Below are 23,005 nucleotides of genomic sequence, written 5' to 3' on the forward strand. Positions count from 1 at the left end.
CCTAGCATTGTCCTATCAAATGCAATGCTTTTCAGTCTGTCTCAGTTTGAGAGCATCTATTGATTAAAAAATGGGCCTGAGCTTGAAAGATTCCTAACTTGAAACCTGATGGCAATGAAGAGGATTGGCATGAGGTCATCATTAATGGATGTCTCATCTATTACGCTTAAGTGCTAAAGAAGGCTCTGAAAGTGCATTCGGCAATGACATATGACCCCCTACTGAATTGTCATTATTTTTTATATCAAATTCTGTGATTGATTAGAGAATATAAAAGGTATCAAGGATTTAATTCATGATTGCTTTGGCAATATAACATCATGTCTTGCCATACAGTACCACAATATACCAACATGACATGCCATCCACCGATATTTGACAAAATAAAAATAAATTGACAAATTAAAATTGAACTTTGCCAATCCAAATGGCCTCTTCGTGAATGAAATGTGGTCCTCTGGACATGATAGAGGTAAGCAGTTAACATATTTTTAGGCTAAGTTTCTCAACAGTGAAGTGCAGAGAAAAAGAACATTTTCATTATATGCTTTTCGATGCTTACAATTTAATAAATATTCAGAAGTTATACAAGTCTTTTTCAGTCCATGAAACAAGTTATTTGTAATCGGACTCTTTGACATGACGTTGGAGGACATGATTGGTGGGCGGCACTGCTATATATCGGTCAGGCTTCGATCCCACCTTCTCGCCAGTGGAATTTCATCACAGCTTCTGCACCTTTAGGGCAGACGAGAACATAAAATAAGTAAGTATCTTACACCGTTTCTTATTGAACATGATATGTTCACATTGCATGTGACTTCTGCCTTCCATATACCCGACAAAGTGGTACTGGTTATTGGGAAAACAGCTTCTTGGTGTAGCTAGCTACAGTGTGCTCTGGCCTGACTCCGTGTCATTTCTCCCCTGCTCAGCTGTATTCCTTATGCCTACGTGGACTTAGCGAGCTAGTAGTACAAACTGTAATGTTAGCTAACATTAGCTCGCCAATGCTACAGTTCAACTGATACTTTTAACGTAACGAGCATGCTGCCAGATAGCGTTGGCTAATTTATGGTAAAATGTAATGACATGCTTTGAATCTACGAGTATTACAAAGTTATTTTTTATATTCCTGTTTTCAGTCAACGGTATCTTAATGTTCCAACGTTAGCTAAGGTACAGCTTGAAGTTTGTGTTGGTCAGTTTGAGTAAGCCAAGCTACCTAACGTTAGCGTATAGCTATCTGCCGAGCTACGTGTCACAACCACACACGCCACGGTCAAAGTTTTTAGCAAGTTGGCTAACTAGCTTGGGCTGTGGAGCTAGTAATCCCAAGCCACTGTGATTTTATAATTGGAGATCCTAATAATGCTATGAGGCACACGTATTTGCTAGGTATTTGATGTTATCTTACTGCCCACGACAGTTAAGATAACGTTAGTTTTTTTCTTGATCTTAATAAAATGTTGATGGTTGATCAACGCTAGCCAACATGACGCCAGCTAGCGTTGACTCTACCATGTCGTTGGTAGCTAGCTAACTTGCTAACGTTAGCGCTGTAGCTAACCAGCTACTTAAATCCTTAATCCGGGATTTGGGTATAGACAGATACTCTATGGCTGGGACTAGTAAACTACTTTTCGGGCCCGCTGTAGCTAAATTAATTAAAATCTTGACGAGCTGGCTAACGCTAACGTTAACTTGTTAGCATCATCGAGAAACCTTAATGATCCGAGTTGCTTAACACGAATTAACTCTTAGCTAATTTAGTTGAGATATAGCTTTGTGGTGTTGGTGAGGTTGGATGTCGTGACTGATTTACTAGCTCCTAGTCTTGACCCACCACAACGCCCATGACAAGCTTGTCTGAGCAAAAACACTTGGCATCTTAATATGTTGTAATTTTGTAACTTTATTTTCAATTGAACATATCACATGTATATCAAGTTCCTCGTGCATTTGTATTTTGTAGACATAAGTGTAATTTGTATCCATAAACTGACCACAGTAATTGCTGGTGGTGTCAAAGGGGGCAGTCTGTTAGTAGTTGCTTAACTAATGTTATAGAAAGCTATTTTGTCTGTACTAACACTGTTACACCAAATACTCAAAAGGAAGCTAGTAAACTGTTACATCTGATCTCGACTATTATTTATATCCATTGCTTTGGTTTTCCACGAATGTAAGATACTGTACTGGTTACCCGAACCCCTGCTTGTGAAAGCAAACACCCATCTTCAAGTTGCACTACATAAGAATTTCTTGTCTTCACAAATTATTTTTGTCTTTGTGGTCTTCAGGCAAAAGCTGGCAGGCTGACGCGAACTGGCAGCTTTACAGGACGGATTATCTGGTAACTGACCATTTAGCTGGTAAGATCTTATTACTATGAGCTCTGTAAGGACTTGACACTTAATCATATGCATTTAACAACATATTGTTCTGTTTACCTTCATATAACTGTGGTGGGCCCCTACAGCTAGAAATTTGTTCCTATAATTACAAAAATATAAATATAGTGGGGAAAATTAATCTTCTGGCCTTATTGCTCAGTCAGCCCTCCAAATCAACAATTACAATTGCAGCACAATTGTCCATATATCATGATATAAATATCCAAATAAGAGCCATTCTATCTAGGGGATCAATAAAGTGCTATCTTCTAAAACGGCAACACCTACCAAAAGAGGTAGTGCAACTGGGGCAAGGAGAGGACCTGAGTCTCAGAAACAACAGTACCCCCACAACTCCAGATACTGAATTATTCTATTCTATTATAATTGGATAAATATATTGTCCCAATTTCAGATGCTTGATCATACCATTTTAACTGCAGGGTTGTTGCAGACATACACTAGCAACAGGGTCTGCAAGCACTAGTGAGAACTGGGCAGAGCAGCCTTAAGTTTACGAAGCCTGACAAGGAAGAGGCCACAGAAAGGGTGTTCTGAAGTTTGTGTAGGGGGGGAAACGGCCTACTCCAAGAATTCCCAACTGCTAAACTGGCTACCTCCATGTTCAAGCTTGTAGTGAAGTTCCCTCAATTGCCTGTTCTGTGGAAAAACTGTAAATGTAAATGTCGACCAGTTCTCCACGACATCTGGGAGTTATCTTTCTGTTTTGCAGATGAATTGCAGGCATGCCTGGGGGCAAAATCTACCCTAAAATAATTCACATACCTCTGCTCTTTTGTTCGTTAGAATTTAAGTCGCTCCACCAGCCAGAAACAAGAGAGCCATGACTCTTGATGATATCGTCTAGAGCTTCATCATTGATGGTGAACTGTAAACAAGCTTTAGACAGAGCAGTCGGGCGTTATCTCCCCTCTACAGAGCAAAATTGTCAGTGTTAATGTAACTGTGAAAGTATTAAAAACTTAAAATGTTGATTATTCCACATTCCAACACCTATTATTAATACCTGGAAATTTGCTGTGTAGGTCAAGTTAATTTTTTTGTTTCGTACATGTTAGGGCTACAGTGGGGTGCGAGGTGAATTGGAGGTAAAGGCCATCCACAAAATCTATCTCCAATTCAGCTATCAAAGTGGCTTCAAGTTTTTTCTTTTGCTGATGTCATAGACTAGAGGCTTGGTTGTCTTGGTTTCTTGCTTTGGAGAGAATTATTCATGTTCACACAGATCACAGACATGGCATTCATGAATTCTTTGTTAAGGTGGATTTTTGCTTTAATCCCATCCTATGTGGACATACTGAGGGGTCAGTGGGGAAATCCTCTTAACCTTGAAGCCTGCTCACCTAGCTGCAATACTCAGAATAGCACTGGACATGGACAGTTGAACAGAAGACTAACTGGTTTCTTCTTCAAAGGCAAATTGTACTCATGGCACTCCCCACACAACTGTGGTTTTCTTGCTGATACTGAGGCATAATCTGTTTTACTTTTGTCAATCTGAACATAGATTCACTCAGTGCTGATATGATAAATGACGAGAACTGAGATTATTCTTTGAGAAGCATGGATTGTTTTGATAAAGGTAGATTAGATAATGGCGACAATATCAAAGTCCACCCATTGATAAGCTTGTTTATCATGCTAAACCTGTGTATCTAACACTTTCAAGAGGCATGCTAAATTGTTGTTCGGCAGCCCAGAAATGCCAAGAACAGAGCAGAACTACAGCACTATTTGATGTGTATAGATTATCAGATGTGATGATGCCATATTGGTTAGATTGACACCAAGCATTCTTACCCCCCAAATTTTTTATTTCTTTGTAAAATTAAGCAGCAGGCCAAAATGGCCTATATTAAGGAAAAATACTCTGTATAAAATACTCTGTATTGGTAAGCACTAATTAAGTACTTGAATCTTGTGAATTTTGTTATTGTGGAGTATTTCCCTCTTTTAACGTCAATAACTTAACTTTCATTCCAGTGGCACACTCGGACTCTGTTAACGTGGGATTTTGACCATGAGCTCAGTCGCTGTACTTACGCAGGAAAGCTTTAATGAGCACCGCAGTGGGCTCTTGCCAGAGCAGAGTGGTGGTGAGTATTTGCTCTGGGGTGGATAACTGGATTTTAGGGCCACATTTGATTTAAAATACAAACACGGAGCTCTTAAATGGACTTGTCTCTGTCTATATCTTTTCCTGTCTGTGTGTTCAGCTGCTGTGGCAGGACCCAGTGGTGCGGGGGATGAAGAATCCCTTCCTACCTACAAGGATGCCTTCCCCCCTCTGCCCGAGAAGGCAGCCTCACCTGAGGGGACCCAGGAAACGGCCAACGCCTGGACATCTAAGATCCGTCCTCTGAAGTCTTCTGTAATCACCCAGGTATAACATTTTTAGGAGGCGCTGCAGCAATTCTGGCACAGTGTTCAACAAAACAGTCAAATGAAGGGATAAGAAAAATTCCACCCTGGGATACTCTTACGCTGTTATAAATCATCGGTCTGTGATGTTCCACGCGTTCCAAGAGTTGTTTTGTGATGAAGTGTTGTAATTTACTTTTTTGGTGCACCGACTTCTACTTCAGTTAGTGGTGTCCTACATTTCCCAGAATGCATTTTGACAACCCCCAGAGAATGTGCCTAAACCCTTTACATTCAGTATGTGTGTAGGTGGAGAGAGCTGGTAATTGCAAGCAAGGTGTTTTTTTTTGTTGTGTTTTTTTTTGGGGGGGGGGGGGGGGGGTTTAGTTGACAAAAAACGAGAGTCACTTATTTTTGTAAAATGCAATGTGTCTTGTGGCTGCACTGCATTATAGTCTATTGAGGCTACTGTTGGTGAAGAAATTAGTATTTCTTCTTCTTCTACAATGGATTTCTCCCAGTATGATTGCTGAATGTCAGTGCAAAGTGCTGAGTCTAGAAAGAAGCCCAGGCTCTTTTACTCTGAGGGACTGATGCCAAAACCTGACGTTTAATGTTTAAGATAATGCAAAATATGTTATCGTATTAAACTCCATTGTAACTGTGCTGAAAATATAATCTCGACATCATGTCATCTAAGATTGGCAAGTTAACGAATAAGAAAAAATAGACAAATAGTCCCAGAAATGCAAGGTACATCACCAGTAGCTGTTTTTTTTGTTTGTTTGGGTGGGTTTTTCTTTCTCTTGAACCTGAATGACAAGTTTGTAAGCACAGATGGATTGATCTGAATAGAAACACTATGTCCTTTTTGGAAGAACACTTATTAGCCTATACAAGCAATGTGACTAACGACTTTGTGGTGAAGCTGGGTTGAGACCATATTCACTGTGAGGGTATTATGGAATACATTTCTAAAATTCATGAATTTTCTTATTGTGCCCATTTGTCTAATCTGCTGCGTAGCACAATTTATAGTGTAGCCCAATATTTTGTGGAGGTTTTCTTACTTTTTAGCCCAATTAAATTACACTAAACTGTAATTTAAAGGAATGCCTTAAATTGCCATTTTTGTCAGTTATTTTTCTTTACCGTGCCACAGACTAGAAATGTAGAATGTATGAATTTTTGGTTATTTTTTCCCCATTTGCTATATTGTAGTAATATTTTATTCAATTTAAATCATTAACAACTCTGGATTTTAATTTGATATCAAAGGTCCTCTTCTGTCTGTTGGAAGCTCACGATATTTGTATTCACAGGTGGTTGTAGAGGCACATGACCTATCTTGGGGAAATGAAATGGCCCACTGGCAAACTTTGCTATGAGTCTCTTATCTTACAAAGTTATGAATTTCAGTCTGCCAACAGTGAAAACAGACCAATGGGTTCACATAATGACAAGCCTAACCGAAATACAAGTGAAGTGTGTATCCTGCTGTTGTGTTTTTCCCTGCTTAACTCCACCTCTCAGTATGTGTCTATCATATAGAATATTTTTTATTAATGTGAACTACTATGTTAGTGGCCCCATGGTTTATTCCACGGTGTGGCACAAATGTTCTTAAATTATTATTGCACAGACTCAACAGTCAACACAACAATCTCAAGTATGAAGGTGTACTTTTGACACTGCATTTCAACAGCATTTTTAAACTTGTCCTACTGGTTTTTATGAGTAATTTGGTTTGGCACAATGCTGTTGGTAGCCTGCCTATATTATCATGGCTGTAAGCCCTTTCGTGCATGTATGCAAAAACAAGGATTTGACTCTGTAATATGTGAAAGCCCATAATTAAGAATTTTTAATGACTTTAGTTCAGCCCTTGTTTTTGGTTAGGCTTGGCTTTCCTCTGTCCATTTGCTCTTGAGAGCTAGAAACTTCCAACTTTTAGATTCATTTATTGAGATAAATGAATAAAATGGTGTGACACAGCAAGCTACTTCAGTCATTGCTAGTACACATCTCAAAACATGGTTTGGTTTTCACTGGCTGGGCTCCATTTTTACTTATGTTTGCATTATAGATTGAGTGTTAGGCATTTCTACTTGGTCAATTATACGTTTTCCTCGAAACAGATATGACTTTTAAATGTTTCTTTTCCTCATGAACTAGGTTTTCCATGTGCCACTGGAAGAGCGCAAGTACAAGGACATCAACCAGTTCGGGGAAGGAGATCAAGCGAAGGTCTGTGTGGACATCATGCATAAGACCGGCGCCCACCTGGAACTCTCCATGGCTAAAGATCAGGGCCTCTCCATCATGGTGTCTGGGAAGTTGGATGCCGTGATGAAGGCCCGTAAGGAGATTGTGTCCCGACTGCAGACTCAGGTCAAGAAATGTGTCTTTGTGAATTATAATTTTCTAAAATGGATGGCTATTTTGAAAACTAATTTGAATTAAAGACAGCAGTGCCAACTGTAGTGTTTTTTTTTTTTTTATTATAACAGGCTTCAGCTACTGTTGCCATCCCCAAGGAGCACCACCGTTTTGTCATTGGTAAAAATGGGGAGAAGCTTCAGGAGTTAGAGCTCAAGACTGCCACCAAAATCCAAATCCCGCGACCTGACGACCCCAGCAACCAGATTAAGATCTCTGGCACCAAGGAGGGCCTGGAGAAGGCAAAGCATGAGATCCTGTTGATCTCTGCTGAGCAGGTAACATGTCACCCTCAGACAACCTGATCGCTATAGAAACTGCTACATTAAAGGTTTTTTTTTTTCTTCTCCCAAAGCTACAAACAGAAAACAAGGGCTTAAGTCTGTGATACTTAAGAGAGCGCTCCCTTGATATTGAATGGGATGGTGCCTGTGTTGATTTCATAGAATTTCTAAACCTAAATATAGTAATGCCCAAGAGGGCGTTAACTGTGACAAACAAATGAGATGAGAACATTATGGCTTGTTAGCTCTGTTTTGTAATCATGAAGGATGAACGATGTAATTAAAATGGTTTTTGAAGCATACCTGTCTTCACCAGGCAGTTTTCTCACTTGAGAAAGGAGCTGGGAGAGTAGTTCTCATGAAACTTAGTTGTGATGCACTGATATATATTATATATATATATATTATTAAATTTTTATTTTTTTAAAATTGAGGCTGATACCGATATTTTCCCACCCATTGTGCAGAATCTTTTCACTGAAGCATCATCAGACATCAAATTGTAGTTATAAAATTTTATGGGATAGGAAGGGGACATGAAGCTATCGAGCAGTAAGAGGTGTTTGTTTTGTTTTTATTGTGTGTTATAATGCAAATCCTCACTTGCATTCGTACAGGAATTTCATTTTTAATGTAGCATTTCATGAGGGTTTTTTTTTTTAAATGGCATTTATTATTGGAATATTTGGAGATGTTCTTGATTTATTACAGAGGGACATCTTTCGGTAATATGAATTTGGGTCAAAAATGCATTAAAACATCTAAATGTTAATCTAATTTAATCATTCACTGAATCATGAGGAACTTTGGTACTGAATAAATTATTTATTGTTGATTTATGACATGCAAATAGTCACTGTCATGGTTGGTCTGTTGAGAGTCACCCAGTTGCACTGGCATCAGTGTCAAGGAGTAAATTATCGCTTTAAGTGAAGTTGATTCTTGACAGTGGCTGATTTATTACTTTCTTTTCCACCTCCCCCTATTCTACTGTCTCATTCAGGACAAGCGTGCTGTGGAGAGGGTGAACATCGACAAGGTGTACCACCCATTCCTCACCGGGGCCTACAATAAGCTTGTAGGTGAGATGATGCAGGAAACTGGTGCCCGCATCAACGTCCCCCCTCCCAGCGTCAACAAGACGGAGATTGTCATCACTGGGGAAAAGGAGCAGGTGGCCCTTGCTGTGGCTATGATCAAGAAGGTTTATGAAGAGAAGGTATGTAGATAAACCATTACAAGGAAAAGTTGTGTTGATACAGATTACAATACTGAATCTTTACATTACTTTTCTTAGGTTGAACATTACTTTAAAACCCTAGACATATTGTCATCTTTGGGCCCTCTCTGACAGTCTAAAAAAAAACCAAGACAGTCCCTGATCTACTCTTTTATCTATTGCAGAAGAAGAATGCCACTACCATTGCAGTGGAAGTTAAGAAGTCTCAGCACAAGTATGTGATCGGCCCCAAGGGAAACACCCTGCAGGAGATCTTGGAGAGAACTGGTGTCTCGGTTGAGATCCCACCTTCTGACAGCAGCTCAGAAACTGTCATCCTTCGTGGGGAGCCAGACCGGCTGGGTCAGGCCCTCACTGAAGTTTATGCCAAGGTATGGAACATTTTGAAAGGACCTTGTGATGTACCATTGACCTCCATTATTGAAAATGTGACAGGGAGTAACATAAAAACCCCATTTCTATTTGCAGGCCAACAGCTATACTGTTTCCTCGGTCTCAGCTCCTTCCTGGCTTCATCGTTTCATTATTGGCAAGAAGGGGCAGAACTTGGCCAAGATTACCCAACAAATGCCCAAGGTTTGTGGAATGATGGACTTCTTAATTGTAGTAATTTTACAACTCTATAGGATTTAATTCATTTTTTTATCCTGTTTTGTTCTCAGGTGCACATTGAGTTCACTGAGGGAGAGGATAAGATCACCCTGGAGGGTCCCACCAAAGACTTGCAGATGGTGCAGAGCCAGATTGAAGCCATTGTTACAGATCTGGTAAGACTTGAATCTAGGGCTGAAACGATTCCTCGAGAAACTCGAGTAACTCGATTACTAAAAATCATCGATGCAAATTCTTTGCATCGAAGCTTCGTTTAATCCATATAACTATATACACGCTCAGTGTTTCGCACGGATGATTATTACTGTTGCACAACGCGCTGGAGAAAGAGAGAGAAAATAGCGAGGGGCGAAGAGAAGAGACAGGCCAGAGAAAACGACAGAAAGTGTCCAAAGTTTCGGATCCAGTGTTGCCAACTTGGCGACTTTGTCGCTAGACTTAGCGACTTTTCAGACCCCCCTGGCGACTTTATTTCTCAAAAGCGACTAGCGACAAATCTGCCGACTTTTTCTGACCATGGGAAGCAATGTTAATGTGTTGAATCCCAAAGCATTTGGCAATAAATTGGTTCGGCTGATGCCGGTTTTCTCTACTTGCTTGTCTAATCCAGAGGGGTCTGACGGTCACAGCGCTTCCCACACAGCGTAGCTCCCTCCCTCCGCTGAGAGCAGGGACTGTAGGATAGGGTCCACTTGTAATTGCTACCGGCGTACGCCGAAACTGGCCCGGGTGGGCGCAGTCAGCACTTAATATTAAAACGGGATGAGATGAAGGCTAGTAAAGAATGTACGTTAATTATGGCTATATGTAATGGCTAGTTAAGAACGTAAATCAATATGGTGGCTAGTTATGATGTCCCTAAGTTTTGCTCAAGAAAATAACCACAGAAAATAAAATGCTGCAGTCAATTTGTGAAAGCCTGAGCTTCATTCATGTTATTATTATGATAGTCACACACACATATACACATACACACACACACACACACACACACCTACTCCCCTCACAGTGATGCATAAAATACCCCAGAAAGCAAAATATCAGGTGGTGTAAGTAGCAATTGGAGCCTAAAATGCACCAGTCCAATACAGCAGGTATATTCAGTTTAGTTTGATTGCAGTGAGTAGGGTCAGCAGGTGTAGGGCAACCCTTCAACATAGCAAATAAATGTACATTAGCCAGTCTTATGAACTTGTATGATATTTAGGCCTAGTAATAAATATCAATAATAATTATTATTTCACCTCGTTTTCAGTAAATCACAGTGTCGTATGGACAGCTTCGTGCGGACAGCTTTTCTCTTTTGTATATTTACTAGTGCTCTTTAATAAAGCAAAAGTATTTCTTATCCGATTACTCGATTAATCGATGGAATAATCGGTAGAATACTCGATTACTAAAATAATCGATAGCTGCAGCCCTACTTGAATCACACTTAGTGGAGTCACAAGTCATTTGGTCCAAGACATACTGTAGTTCCCAGTCAAAAAGATCAAGTTTCTAATCCCAAAGTCAAGTGCTAGAAACTAAATTCAGTAAAAGTAGATTAAGTAAAACGAAACTGAAGTTCGGCACAAATACCCAAAATGTCAATTTAAGAGAACAGTACATCTTCTAGCCAAGAGGTAGAAGTTATATGAAAAGTTCTGGAGGTCAAAAATGAAAATGTGTCTTTCAAATTTTCACTCAAATGTGGACTTTTGGTTATTTTATGAACTGAGGCTCAACATAAGACAATGCTGAGAATTAAGCAACCATTCACACATTCTGTTATTTGATTTCTTGTTACTCACAATCTTTGTCACATATCTTCCTTTTGTTTGCTTTCACCTAACAGGTGAGCCGTATGGATTATACAGAGATTAGTGTGGACCCCAAATTCCACAGACATCTAATTGGAAAAGGTGGTGTTAACAGTAAGTACCGTGTTACTGTTGTTTAAGCACTGTAATGCCAGAGGCTGGTCTGTTAAGTTGCAGACAGTGCAACAAAAATTGCATCAAAATCCTTCCTCCTCCCTCAACCATTTACTCATTCATTAATTTATTTATTTATAGTCAACCGCATCAAAGAGCTGCACAAGGTGACTGTCCGCATCCCCCCTGACAATGAGAAAAGCAACCTGATCCGCATTGAGGGGGATCCCCAGGGTGTGCAGGAAGCCAAGAAGGAGCTGCTTGAGCTGGCGTCACGCATGGTTGGTAAAAACTCGGGTTTAATGTCAAGATGTTGCAAATGGGATCTCTGTGTGGGCCGTTACTGAATTTATTATCTCTCACAGGAGAACGAGCGTACAAAGGACCTGATCATTGAACAGCGTTTTCACAGAGCCATCATCGGGCAAAAAGGGGAGAAGATAAAAGAAGTGCGCGACAAATTCCCCGAGGTGAGTTGTTAAGGAAGGAAATTCCCCAGATCACATGTCTGTTGGACTGCAGTATTTATATTTAGTTGTTACTGAGTGGCTTGTGTGTGTGGGGGGGAAATACTGGAATTGTTTTCTCTGTACTGAACCCATTTCAGTTGCCTAACTTTAAAAATTATTTGTTCAAGGTCATCATCAATTTCCCCGACCCGGCACAGAAAAGTGACATCGTTCAGCTTCGGGGCCCGCGCACTGAGGTGGAGAAATGCTCCAAGTTCATGCAGAAGATTGTGGCTGAAATGGTATATCTATTTAGGATACTTTTTTTGGTTTTTCTTTACTCATGTTTTATCTTATTACAGTAGTTGTGAATGCCGTAACAAAGTGTAATTGAGTGTTCATTCCTTCTGTGATTGTCATTGCCAGGTGGAGAACAGCTTCTCTGTCTCAGTCCCCATCTTCAAGCAATTCCATAAGAACATAATTGGAAAAGGAGGATCAAATATCAAGAAGGTATATCTAAGAGAATATACACTTAGTTGAATGAAGTTGTCAGTCTTTCAAAGTTCATTTGACAATGATAGTTTCATTCTTTTGCTTTCTAGATTCGTGAGGAAACAAACACAAAAATTGATCTGCCTGCCGAGAACAGCAACTCCGAGATGATTGTCATAACCGGCAAGAAGGCAAACTGTGAGGTTGCCCGAAATCGCATTTTGGCCATTCAGAAGGAGCTGGTAAGCCCCCCTACCCCTCAGTGCGTCCAAGAGGCTTTGACAGATGGGTATACATCTACTAGGTGTGCCTAACTGATGTCTCAATTATGTTCAGGCAAACATCACAGAGATGGAGGTTTCCATTCCCTCCAAGCTACACAACTCCTTGATTGGGTCAAAGGGCCGCTTTGTGCGCTCAATCATGGAAGAGTGTGGTGGTGTGCACATCCACTTCCCCACTGAGGGCTCAGGCATCGATAAGGTCACCATCCGAGGCCCTGTTGAGGAGGTGGAGAAAGCCAAGCAGCAACTGCTTGCCTTGGCAGAGGAGAAGGTTTGTATTTAAGAAATAATGTTATGGGAAAGCCAGGAGGTACTTCTTTGAAAGAAGTTCTCAGCATGTCTTAATGTAGGACTGATGAAGCAAAGAGTCCTTTCAGCAGTCAAAATAATGACAGCAAAAATGTTCATAGCTAGTCACAGGATATGAGGCTAAATGGAGTGGTGGTGGTGGTGGTGGGGGGGGGGGGGGGGGGTGTAACATGCGACAAAGGTCCTTGGCTAGATTCAAACCCAGGACGTTGTGGTTACATGGTATGCGCGCCTTAGACCACTGAGCTACCAGGATGTCCCAGGTGCTGCAGTTTTCTTGTTTCAGAATGAATACAAGTCATTAAACCAATCACCCATTAAAACCATAATTTCCTTGCTTTAAAATGTTGAACATTGAGGGTTTTGAATTGAGTTTGGGTATGATGGGTTTTGTAACTTTGAAGTTAGTAAGAGCTTCTTGTCTGCCCACCTCCTTAATCAGATATGGCAGGGTTGTGACTAAAGCATATTTAGGGTGACCTGAAATAGATTTTTTGTTTTTTCAGACCACTGACTTTAACTGTTTAATTAATGTTATAACATCTTATCCAGCAAACGAAGAGTCACACCGCCGAGCTGCGTGCGAAGCCAGAGTACCACAAGTTCCTCATCGGGAAAGGTGGCGGAAACATCCGTAAGGTTCGTGACAGCACCGGCGCCAGGATCATTTTCCCCACTGCAGAGGACCAAGACCAGGAGCTGATCACTGTGATTGGCACAGAAGAGGCGGTGCGTGAGGCGCAGAAGGAGCTGGAGGAACTCATCAAGAGTTTGGTAAGGCTCCTAATGAGTTTTGAACATAGCTGGTCAGTGCCAGCCAAACTTTGGCTCCCTTTTTATAATGCTTGAATATTGAACAAATTTACTTTTCGGTCAGGATAACGTCGTGGAGGATCTAATGATGGTTGATCCCAAGCACCATCGCTACTTTGTGGCTCGCCGCGGCCAAGTCCTTAGGGACCTTGCTGATGAGTACGGTGGTGTGATGGTGAGTTTCCCTCGCACTGGTTCTCAGAGCGAGAAGGTCACCCTCAAGGGAGCCAAAGACTGTGTGGAGGCAGCCAAAAAGCGCATGCAGGAGATCATTGAGGACTTGGTGAGTGAACACTGGCTTGCTTCCATTAGTTCTTTTTGTGATTTTGCGAAATCTATGATTCATTTGAGTGATTCCCTTTGACCCTTTTGATTTCCAGGACGCTCAAGTGACCATTGAGTGTGTCATTACTCAGAAGTTCCACCGTTCCATCATGGGTCCCAAGGGCTCAAGGATCCAGCAGATCACCAGAGATCACAATGTACAGATTAAGTTCCCAGACCGCGAGGACCCTCAAGGTAAAGGAACGATCAGTCGGAAGTGTTGTGGATGCTGTCCTTACAGAGACTTTGATTTTCTGATCAAATTTTGTCTGATCGATTCCTTTTTAGCTGCTCCTCCTGCTGAGGCTCCTGTACAGGAGAATGGAGAGGCCAATGGAGAAGTGAAGGAGCCCATTGATCCAGCTGCACCTAAGAAGTGTGACGTGATTGTGATTTCTGGCCGCAAAGAACGGTGTGAGGCTGCTGTGGAAGCATTGAAGGTCAGCATTCATAACAGAACTTGATTTATTTCTCATGAAATCTTTGCTTTGTTCACTTGGCATCATTTAAACTCTCTCTCTTTTCTAAGGCTTTGGTTCCTGTCACTATTGAGGTGGAAGTGCCTTTTGAGCTTCACCGTTACATCATTGGACAGAAAGGAAGTGGAATTCGCAAGATGATGGATGAATTTGAGGTTTGCACTGAGCTGTTGTGTGCTTGTTTGGTGGTGTGCACGGGATTTCATTTGGCTATAATTTAGTAAGATTTCACTGTTCTTCCCCCAGGTAAATATTCAAGTGCCTGCTCCTGAGCTGCAGTCTGATATAATCTCCATCACTGGCTTGGCCAATCACCTAGACCGCGCCAAAGAGGGCCTCCAGGAGCGCGTCAAAGAGCTGCAGGCTGAGCAGGAGGATCGGGTTAGTGTTGCGTACAGTATTCAGATGGGACTTGAAGCCTATGTCCAAATAGTCGGCTATCCCTGTTGTACCTGCTGATCAATAGGATTTTTTGGTGTACTGAATTTTAAAAAGGTTCAGTAGACAGATTTGGCTCGCTTCACCAAAGCAAGCATGTTGAATGGATGTTATACTATGCATTCAGTTTAGTTTATACATCAGGAGAGTACAGTAAAATGTGTGATGAAAACAATTCTGTGTGGTTTGAATGGTATGTTGGAAGTGGTTATAGCATGTTGATATTTTGCATACTTCAGCTTTATTGGAGCAGTTGGGGTTTAAATTCAAGGACAGTAATGATCATTCTGGTTATCGAAAAGGGGTGTTACTGGAGAGGAGTGTTTTTTTTTCTCTTAAAGTGACAGCAGGAGAGATTATAAGATAATAGAAAAGAAACATGGTTTCAGCCTTGCTGGAGCTTGAACCCCAAGTAATATTTATATCAAACCTACTACAGGCACTCAGGAGCTTCAAGTTGACCATCACTGTGGACCCCAAGTATCACCCCAAGATTATCGGCCGCAAAGGTGCCATTATTACCACCATCCGCACTGAACATGATGTTAACATCCAGTTCCCAGAGAAGAATGACGAAAACCAGGTATAGTGTTTCACTCACTGAAAACAAATTGGTTTATCCCCTCACAGATGCAGAGGGTATAGGGTACGCTTTTTGTCTGTAGGTTATATTTTGATCCTTTAAGGGAAATGCATCAGCACAGCAGGTGGTGCTAAATTACCAATTTAGCTTGGCACACTTCCCTAAATAAAGGGGGGGGAAATGCATCTCAGCTTACAATTTTGCCTTTTATGGGTTGCTCATGATGCTCTCATGCAATCATCAAACAGTGAGATGGAATGTTTCAAATGCCCGGCTTCATTTAATTCAAAGGTACTGCTACAGGGTGTCATGTTGAGTTGGCTGCTGTTTCTCCACAGGATCAGATTACCATTACAGGGTATGAGCACAAAGCCACCGCTGCACGAGATGCCATCCAGGCTATTGTGGATGAGCTGGAGGAGATGATCTCTGAGGACATCACCCTGGACAGCAGGGTCCATGCCCGCATTATCGGAGCGCGTGGCAAGGGCATCCGCAAGATCATGGATGAGTTTAAGGTGAGGCTTTTGATACGACGGGCAATGTCCTTATGAATGGCAAAAAACATGGAATTGAAAAGGGAGCAGTTGTCAAAATCAAGCCTTTCCCCATTAAAATTAACTTGATCACCGTTATACATTGTAAAAATATACAATGTGTTAATTTTTTTTTTTTGGTCCAGTGATGGCTTGCTAGAGCATCCAGTCTTTGACATGGCTTGGTATTGTGTCTCTTGTTTTTAGGTTGATCTCAGGTTTCCCCAGAGTGGAGCTGCAGACCCAAACCTTGTGACAGTCACGGGTCGTCCTGAGCTTGTGGATGAAGCCATCGACCATCTCCTTAACCTGGAAGAGGAATACGTAAGCGTTTTTCATACATCACAACAACACATTCATTCTTCCATACATTACAACTGTTGACCTTCCAGTAGATACTGTAACTAGTTTTGACATGTTTACTGATGCACTTTACGCTTGTGCCACTTTTTCAGATGGCAGATGTCGTTGAGAGTGAGGCAAAGTCGGCTTACATGAGGCCCTCTGGGAGCAGTGCTTCTGCCATGGATGAACCCCGCGGCCCATCCAAGGGCTTCGTGGTGAGAGAGGCCCCCTGGACCACTGGCAGTGAGAAGGTGAGGCATTTTCACAGAACATTTTGACTTTTTATGAAACTTGAATTGAGTCTGATTAACCCCAGTTAATCATGTTGGGTTTTATTTGTCTTTAGGCTCCAGATATGAGCAGCTCTGAAGATTTCCCTAGCTTTGGAGCCCCAGTGGCCACCAAGGCCTCTCCCTGGGGACCCAAGCGCTTCTAAGCTGTGCTGCTACAGATGGGCCCAAACTCAACCGGACACAATCTTCCCCTTCATCGTCCCCTCTTGACCTGGACTGACCGCTGACCCTAAAAGTCTTCAGTTCTGAGAATGTCATGCTTCTCTGTCTACTTATCCTGGTCTGCCTTTGCAGATTCATCATGAAGTCTAAAGTGCTTTTGGAAACTGTAATTGACTTGTGAGCTTTGTATCTGCATTCAATAATACTGTCTTCTGCAAAAAAAAAAACAAAAAAAAATCAAGGTATTGTGAGAGATGTTGCGGTTTAGTCTATACCGTCAGTAAAAGACTCAAGTTTAAATGTTGATTAGACCTAACATTTCATTGTGGTTTGAATTGTTATACCAAATTCAAAGGTGGCCAGACGACTTCACAGAGTTTCTTAAATTTACTGAGCTGCCCTTCTCTTAGTTGCCTTCGCAGGGTGGGGCAAAGGGATTGAATTACTGCTGGTAACATGTCCAGACATGATGCCTGACCAATGTTGGGGCCAGCTGTTTCAGTAACCCCCTCCCCTCCTGCTTTCCTCATGTAGCTGAGTGAAATTTGTCAGTTGTTAGCCTTCAAGCACATTGTAGTGATTGTCCTCTGTCACATCTTTCCCATTTGCTTGTAACTGTGCTTCTGTGAATATGGTCAAGTAGTGGCATGTACCTTGTAGCCTTATGAATTGGTCAAATTTGTTTGAAGAGGTTTCAGCCACTGCAGAATGGCACACACTCAAACTGCCAGATGCTTTGGAGATCATGCCAGAACTATACCGTTTCTTACAACACTAGGCCTAGAGCTCCAATGTATCAAACCTCACACTAACTGTTGAATGAACTTTTTCCACACTTTTATTTTTTGACATTCAAAATTGTATCACTCTACGTTAACAATATGATCATGTTTGTGAGCAAAAGAGCAGACCACCTTGTGCCAATTATCTGTCTAGTGATGTCCTGTGTTACTCATCCTTGGTATTGGGTCAGTGTCCAGTCCCTTTGTCTTCCAGTTGCTATGCAGATTGTTCTGTTAAATAGCAATGGCCCTTTTTATCAGCCTTACAGCTAGAATGATACAAACCAGGTAGAGATGATGTCAAGGTTAATTTTTAATGGAGAACTGGAAGGTATGTTTATTGTTCCTTTGAAAGCTGTTGGAACATTTGCCCCAGTTGTTGCACTTAGTTTCATTCACGGAATGTCTCATTTTGCTTGAGGAGTGCAGATTTAGCTTGCTAGCTGCTATTTCAACATCTAGCATCAGCCTATCTTGGTTTATATCCTTCTAGCCTTGAATGAAAGATTATGCAAATACCATAGAAGTGAACGATTATGGATGACACTGGAAATGAAATTGTCCAAAAAGTCAATAAAAATTGAAAACCTTTTTTGGTTGTGCAGACTTGTGTCTTTTATAAAGGATGGAGTTTACTCATATTCACCTTTAGCTGCTTCACATGAAAACACTTAAATATGTGCAAATGGCAGGACTAAAACTAATAACTATAGCAGGTTATCACAAATGCTCATGCCTTATGTTTTGATGATCAAAGTATCTCAGTTGCATTCAAGACCTTAAATAACATTTGGCATGCTTCATATTGGAAAGAGGTGGGAAGAGGGCAGTGCCTAAGGTGAGTTTGTACAAGAAACACGAGGAAATAAAATTCATCACAAGCAACTGGTCATAAAACATGATAGTTCAACGGTCAGGTACTGATCCAGGAACTAGTGCACACCATGTGCACACTTAGAGTTAAAAGTCCAGGATATCTTTCTGAGCACTTAATTTGTTTTGAAGACTATAAGGTTGTCACTGTTTGTTGTCAAGGCTGACAGTCTGCATTACATTACCAAATCAAACATGCTTAACTAACTGAGCTGGCTCCCAAAGAGGAGCCAAGCTTAACATGACTGAAAATGTCAAGAGCATTTTTGTCACACCTGCAAATTTGGATTATTTTTATTTTTTCCAGTAGGTCACCTATACTTGCATGACCACATGGCTTGTCCATGTAAAACCTGACCGAATTAATGAAAACTACAAACTCGCCTACTTCACCTCTAATTTGGACAAAATCACATGCAAGATAAGTGAGAAAACACTCAATGCATGCGCCGATTTTTCACATGCTGCAGTAGACAATCATCCTGGTTTTCTACTGAAGTGATGAACTGGAAACAAATGGCAACTACTGGTGAAGTCTCCAGTGTTGCAATGTCAATCCAGCCACAGTGAGGCGATCTCTCTTCACCACAGTGACCGCACAGGTCGCCTCACCCTCCTCTGCCTCTGCTCTCCATCATAGTGAGATGTTACATATGAGATAAACTGAGACACTCACACAGTATGAGAGACACACAGCAGACATTCACATGCAAGTATAATTCAAGTATAGTCTCCATCCAAGCCAGCTTTTTACCCTGTCTCTCACCCTGAACAGCAGGGTCCAACTGACAGCCTGTGGGTTTTTGAAGGCCAATACCAATACTATTGTTTTTGAATTGAAGCTGCTGGAAGCTGATATTTTACGCCAATATTCAATATCTTTAAATCTGACCATTTTCATGCCAACAGTTTACCCTCCCAAATATAATTATTAAGTGTTTCCCCATAATTTATTCTTGGCAGGGGTGAAAAGCCTCTGAAACAGCTGTTAGACCATGGGACATGAAGTTTCTGAAACACAGGAGAATGATCTATTATTATTATTATTATTATTATTATTATTAGTAGTAGTAGTAGTAGTAGTAGTGTGATTATTGTAATTATTCTGATCAGCATCATCATATTTATCATATTAATGGTATTCATCAATGTAAAATAAAATGTTACTTTAGTATCAATCCAGATGAACAGTTTTACATAGATAACTAGTTTAGTATTGATCAGTTATATAGTAACTATGTAGTCAGACAAACTGCATCATATCCATCATAACAGAAGTGGATGGCACTGACTGGCCAATATCCAATTTTTAGTAGAAGCGAAATTTCAGCCTGATATATCAGTCTGACCCTACAAAACTGCACTAGCACAAGGGATAGTTATTTAATTCCAGTTAGTCTAGTGTTGTGTATCTACACACAGCTTTACAGTTTGACAATTTAGTGTGGTGATGTATATGGTGGTGTATATTTTACTTGATATGTTTTAACGTCCATTTAGCCAGGGAAGGTTTGCTGGGTATATGGGATCTTTTCAGCAACACTCTGCTAAACACTCACACAGTTATACACACTCATCCATGGAAGCTGCCTGATATAACCACAGTCCTCTGCTGTTGGCCACTGAGCAGTCCCTCTTGAGCAATTGGGTGTTAAGTGCCTTGCTCAAGGGCACTTCAGCAGTATTTGTCGAGGGAAACGACAGTGGTATCCATTCACTACCCCTCCTATCCAGATTTTCCTGGTGCAGGCAGCATACTCAGCAAACAAAGAGTTTCACCATTCTCTTTTGCTTAAAGCGACTATAGGTCGCTCTAAGATTGCAATAACATGAGATGAACTAAAAAAAAATGCCATTGTTCCTCTAAACTTAATACTTAACTACTTTTCCAACCTATTCAAACTCCCTCAAGGCTAATCTGTCATCAATGTTAAATATTTTTGCCTTGTTAAGCTCTTTCAATATTAGGCATTTTAGAATGCCCCCCGTTTGTGGGTTACGTGTGTATGTGTGTGTGCGTGTGTGCGTGTGTGCGTGAGATGGATCGATAAATACTTGGACAGACAGAAAAGAGTGGATATGAATTTATTTTTCTCTCATCTTCTCTCATCTTGAAACCTGATAGAGACGCACTCTCAAGACTCATGAAACGTTCCTGTGTGTTTGAAAGGAGGAACGTAAACCTCTCACCAGAGCTTTGAGGCATAATCATGACACAATTAAGATAATTTCCCAACGACTGCTGGTGGGGAGAAAAGCAATTTTTACGCCTTGTAATCGAGTCTGGCTGTCAGATTAAGATAGAGAGGTGATTTGAGGGAAATTGTCTTGGCTAACTCTTTGGAGTGGGATCCAGGTGGCCTCGGGTATCTCTTTGCCCGTTGAGGTTGCCTGGAAGGTAATATGGTTTTGATTCTTAAAATGAAAGAAACATTGGAGTGGTGGTTTGTGTCTCTGGGCATTTGCCATCTTATTACCTGCCTCTGCTGCCATCTACTTATGCATCTTGTGACTAAACACAGCCAAGTAGCCTGTTATCTCTTTCTCTCGCTCTTTCTCTCTCTCTCTGTTTCTCTCTTTCTTTTTCTCTGTCTTTCACCCCCACCACCCAATTAGAAACTCTTTTCCATTAAATTTGTTGAACTATTCATTCTCATGATGTTGCATGCATTTGCGACAAAATTCCTTTTTTTGCCAGCCAAGATGGATTTGAGTTAATGTCTTTCTTGCAAACAAAGCTCACAGACCTATTAGAGTCCATTCAACACATATGGGATTGTCATGTGTGGGGTGAACTGTCCTCTAGAAAACCTGAGCACATTAGAATATGAATATTCAGTTAATTTCCTAACATTTCAGTGAAAAAGTAAACTATCACCCTCCTATCATGAGTAGTGAAAATACAGATGGTGCACTTTCAATAAGTTTGTCAACTTTCTAAATTCATTATAACTCAAAATATGGATCTGTTTTGGTTGCAAAGTTTTCCAGTTGTTCATATTTACATTATGTACTGTGTCCATAAAGAAGAATTAAGTAATCTTCTCCTGCCATGCTTTGGTTTTATTTTAGTTTTTATTTCAAAGCAACGTTATATTATGAATTCAACATTGAAAAACAAATAATATTGTGACCTTGGTATATGATCCCAGTCCATAAATTAGCCTGTTTGTACTAGTAGCACTCATTAACATTATAATATTGTATGTAGTATAGCATCAAAGAGCCACAGTCTGTGTTATGAAGAGTGCAAGGGGAGAATTTCTCCCATCCACTAGATGGCATTGATAGACTTGAAGTTGATATTCTCTTCTCAGCAGCAGCAACCAGCCCAGACCCTTCAAGGCTGAGTCTGGGCACAAAGAAAGTGCAGTTTCCAAACAAGTACTTCCAAATATTAGACCATGACCAGTCTTGACACTTTGCAGTCAATATCAATTTGCTCAGATTGTTCAAGTCTCCTCATCTATCTTGTTAAAATATTGACTGAAATTGGACCAGAAATAGATCAAATATTTTAGCCAAAAATAACCCCCCATCCCTCATATTGTACTGATATCTAACATTTTAATATGTTAAAGAGTAAGAGCACTTTTAGCTGCATTATTTTATGTATTTATTGAACATTACTTTATATGACACAGCCTTAATCAAGTTACACTTGATTATTTTGTGTAACTATTTCAAATGCAGTAAGTTCTGGAAGGAATATGCCCATGCTGGTTGGAAAGGGAAGACCGTAGGCTGTATGTTTCCTCTCCGTTTCTGACTGCCATTGCTAGATCCAGGTAAATTTTAGCTTAAATTAAATGACGTTTTTTCCTGGAGGTCTGTGCAAAGGAAAACAGACCCATAGATTGATATTTTGTGCAACAGAGATGCTTTATTCAGTAAATTGTTGTGCATATGCACCCAATGATGTGAGAATGTCGTTTACTGCTATACAGAGAATTTCCCATTGAGATACAGAAATGAATCTTGTGGTGATTTCTAGGCATGTTTTACATTCTACATTCCCACTTCAACAAATTTATCGAACAAATTAGTTGTATAACAACCTCATGCATTAGTTATGAGGGTGAGAGCCTATATCTAGTGTGCTGGAATACATCCTTGAGGAGTTGAATATTATGACCACGGTATTCATCCAAAACTTTTCTGTAATTTTGACATAGAAAAAAAAAAATACAGAAATTGCATAAATGTGTGCCTGCTTGAATCCCTAATTTTCATATCCTGTTTGCCAAGAAACAGCCATTTGTGTGTCCCTCTAGGTCAATTTGGATTTTTTTGGCCCAGCCAGTAAATGGCGGAGGCAGACTGGAATCCCCTGCGATCGAGACTGGCAGAGCTCAATCAAATGATGAGAGGCAACATATTCAGAAGTGAGTCATGGAGAGTAAGGAGGATACAATGTTCCCTGACACAGCCCCAGAAAAGGCTTGGTTATTTGAAATTTCGCTGAACTTAAAGACTTCCATCAAAAAACCCCATCCAACTTGCCTCATGATTTGCCCTATAGGTTGGGTTTGGTTTGGCTGGGCCGAGTTCAAGATCACCCATCACATTTC

At 40.7% G+C, this 23,005-nt stretch overlaps 1 protein-coding gene across 1 annotated transcript; it reads left to right on the forward strand.

Moving 5' to 3' along the window:
- Window positions 1–680: 680 nt before the first annotated feature.
- Window positions 681–18,153, forward strand: hdlbpa (high density lipoprotein binding protein a). Its single transcript, XM_071926216.2, has 28 exons — window positions 681–766; window positions 2,304–2,375; window positions 4,401–4,513; window positions 4,634–4,800; window positions 6,954–7,169; window positions 7,289–7,495; window positions 8,505–8,720; window positions 8,906–9,112; window positions 9,210–9,317; window positions 9,404–9,508; window positions 11,191–11,269; window positions 11,411–11,550; window positions 11,635–11,739; window positions 11,907–12,020; window positions 12,145–12,231; window positions 12,324–12,455; window positions 12,550–12,768; window positions 13,359–13,580; window positions 13,684–13,902; window positions 14,000–14,138; window positions 14,232–14,383; window positions 14,473–14,577; window positions 14,669–14,803; window positions 15,300–15,443; window positions 15,782–15,961; window positions 16,187–16,303; window positions 16,435–16,575; window positions 16,671–18,153. Exons 3-28 carry the CDS (start codon window positions 4,438–4,440, stop codon window positions 16,758–16,760), a joined length of 3,822 nt encoding a protein of 1,273 aa, XP_071782317.2. The 5' UTR covers window positions 681–766; window positions 2,304–2,375; window positions 4,401–4,437; the 3' UTR covers window positions 16,761–18,153.
- Window positions 18,154–23,005: the final 4,852 nt, after the last annotated feature.

Source organism: Centroberyx gerrardi, chromosome 9, assembly GCF_048128805.1.
Source record: "Centroberyx gerrardi isolate f3 chromosome 9, fCenGer3.hap1.cur.20231027, whole genome shotgun sequence".
Taxonomy (NCBI): Eukaryota; Metazoa; Chordata; class Actinopteri; order Beryciformes; family Berycidae; genus Centroberyx; species Centroberyx gerrardi.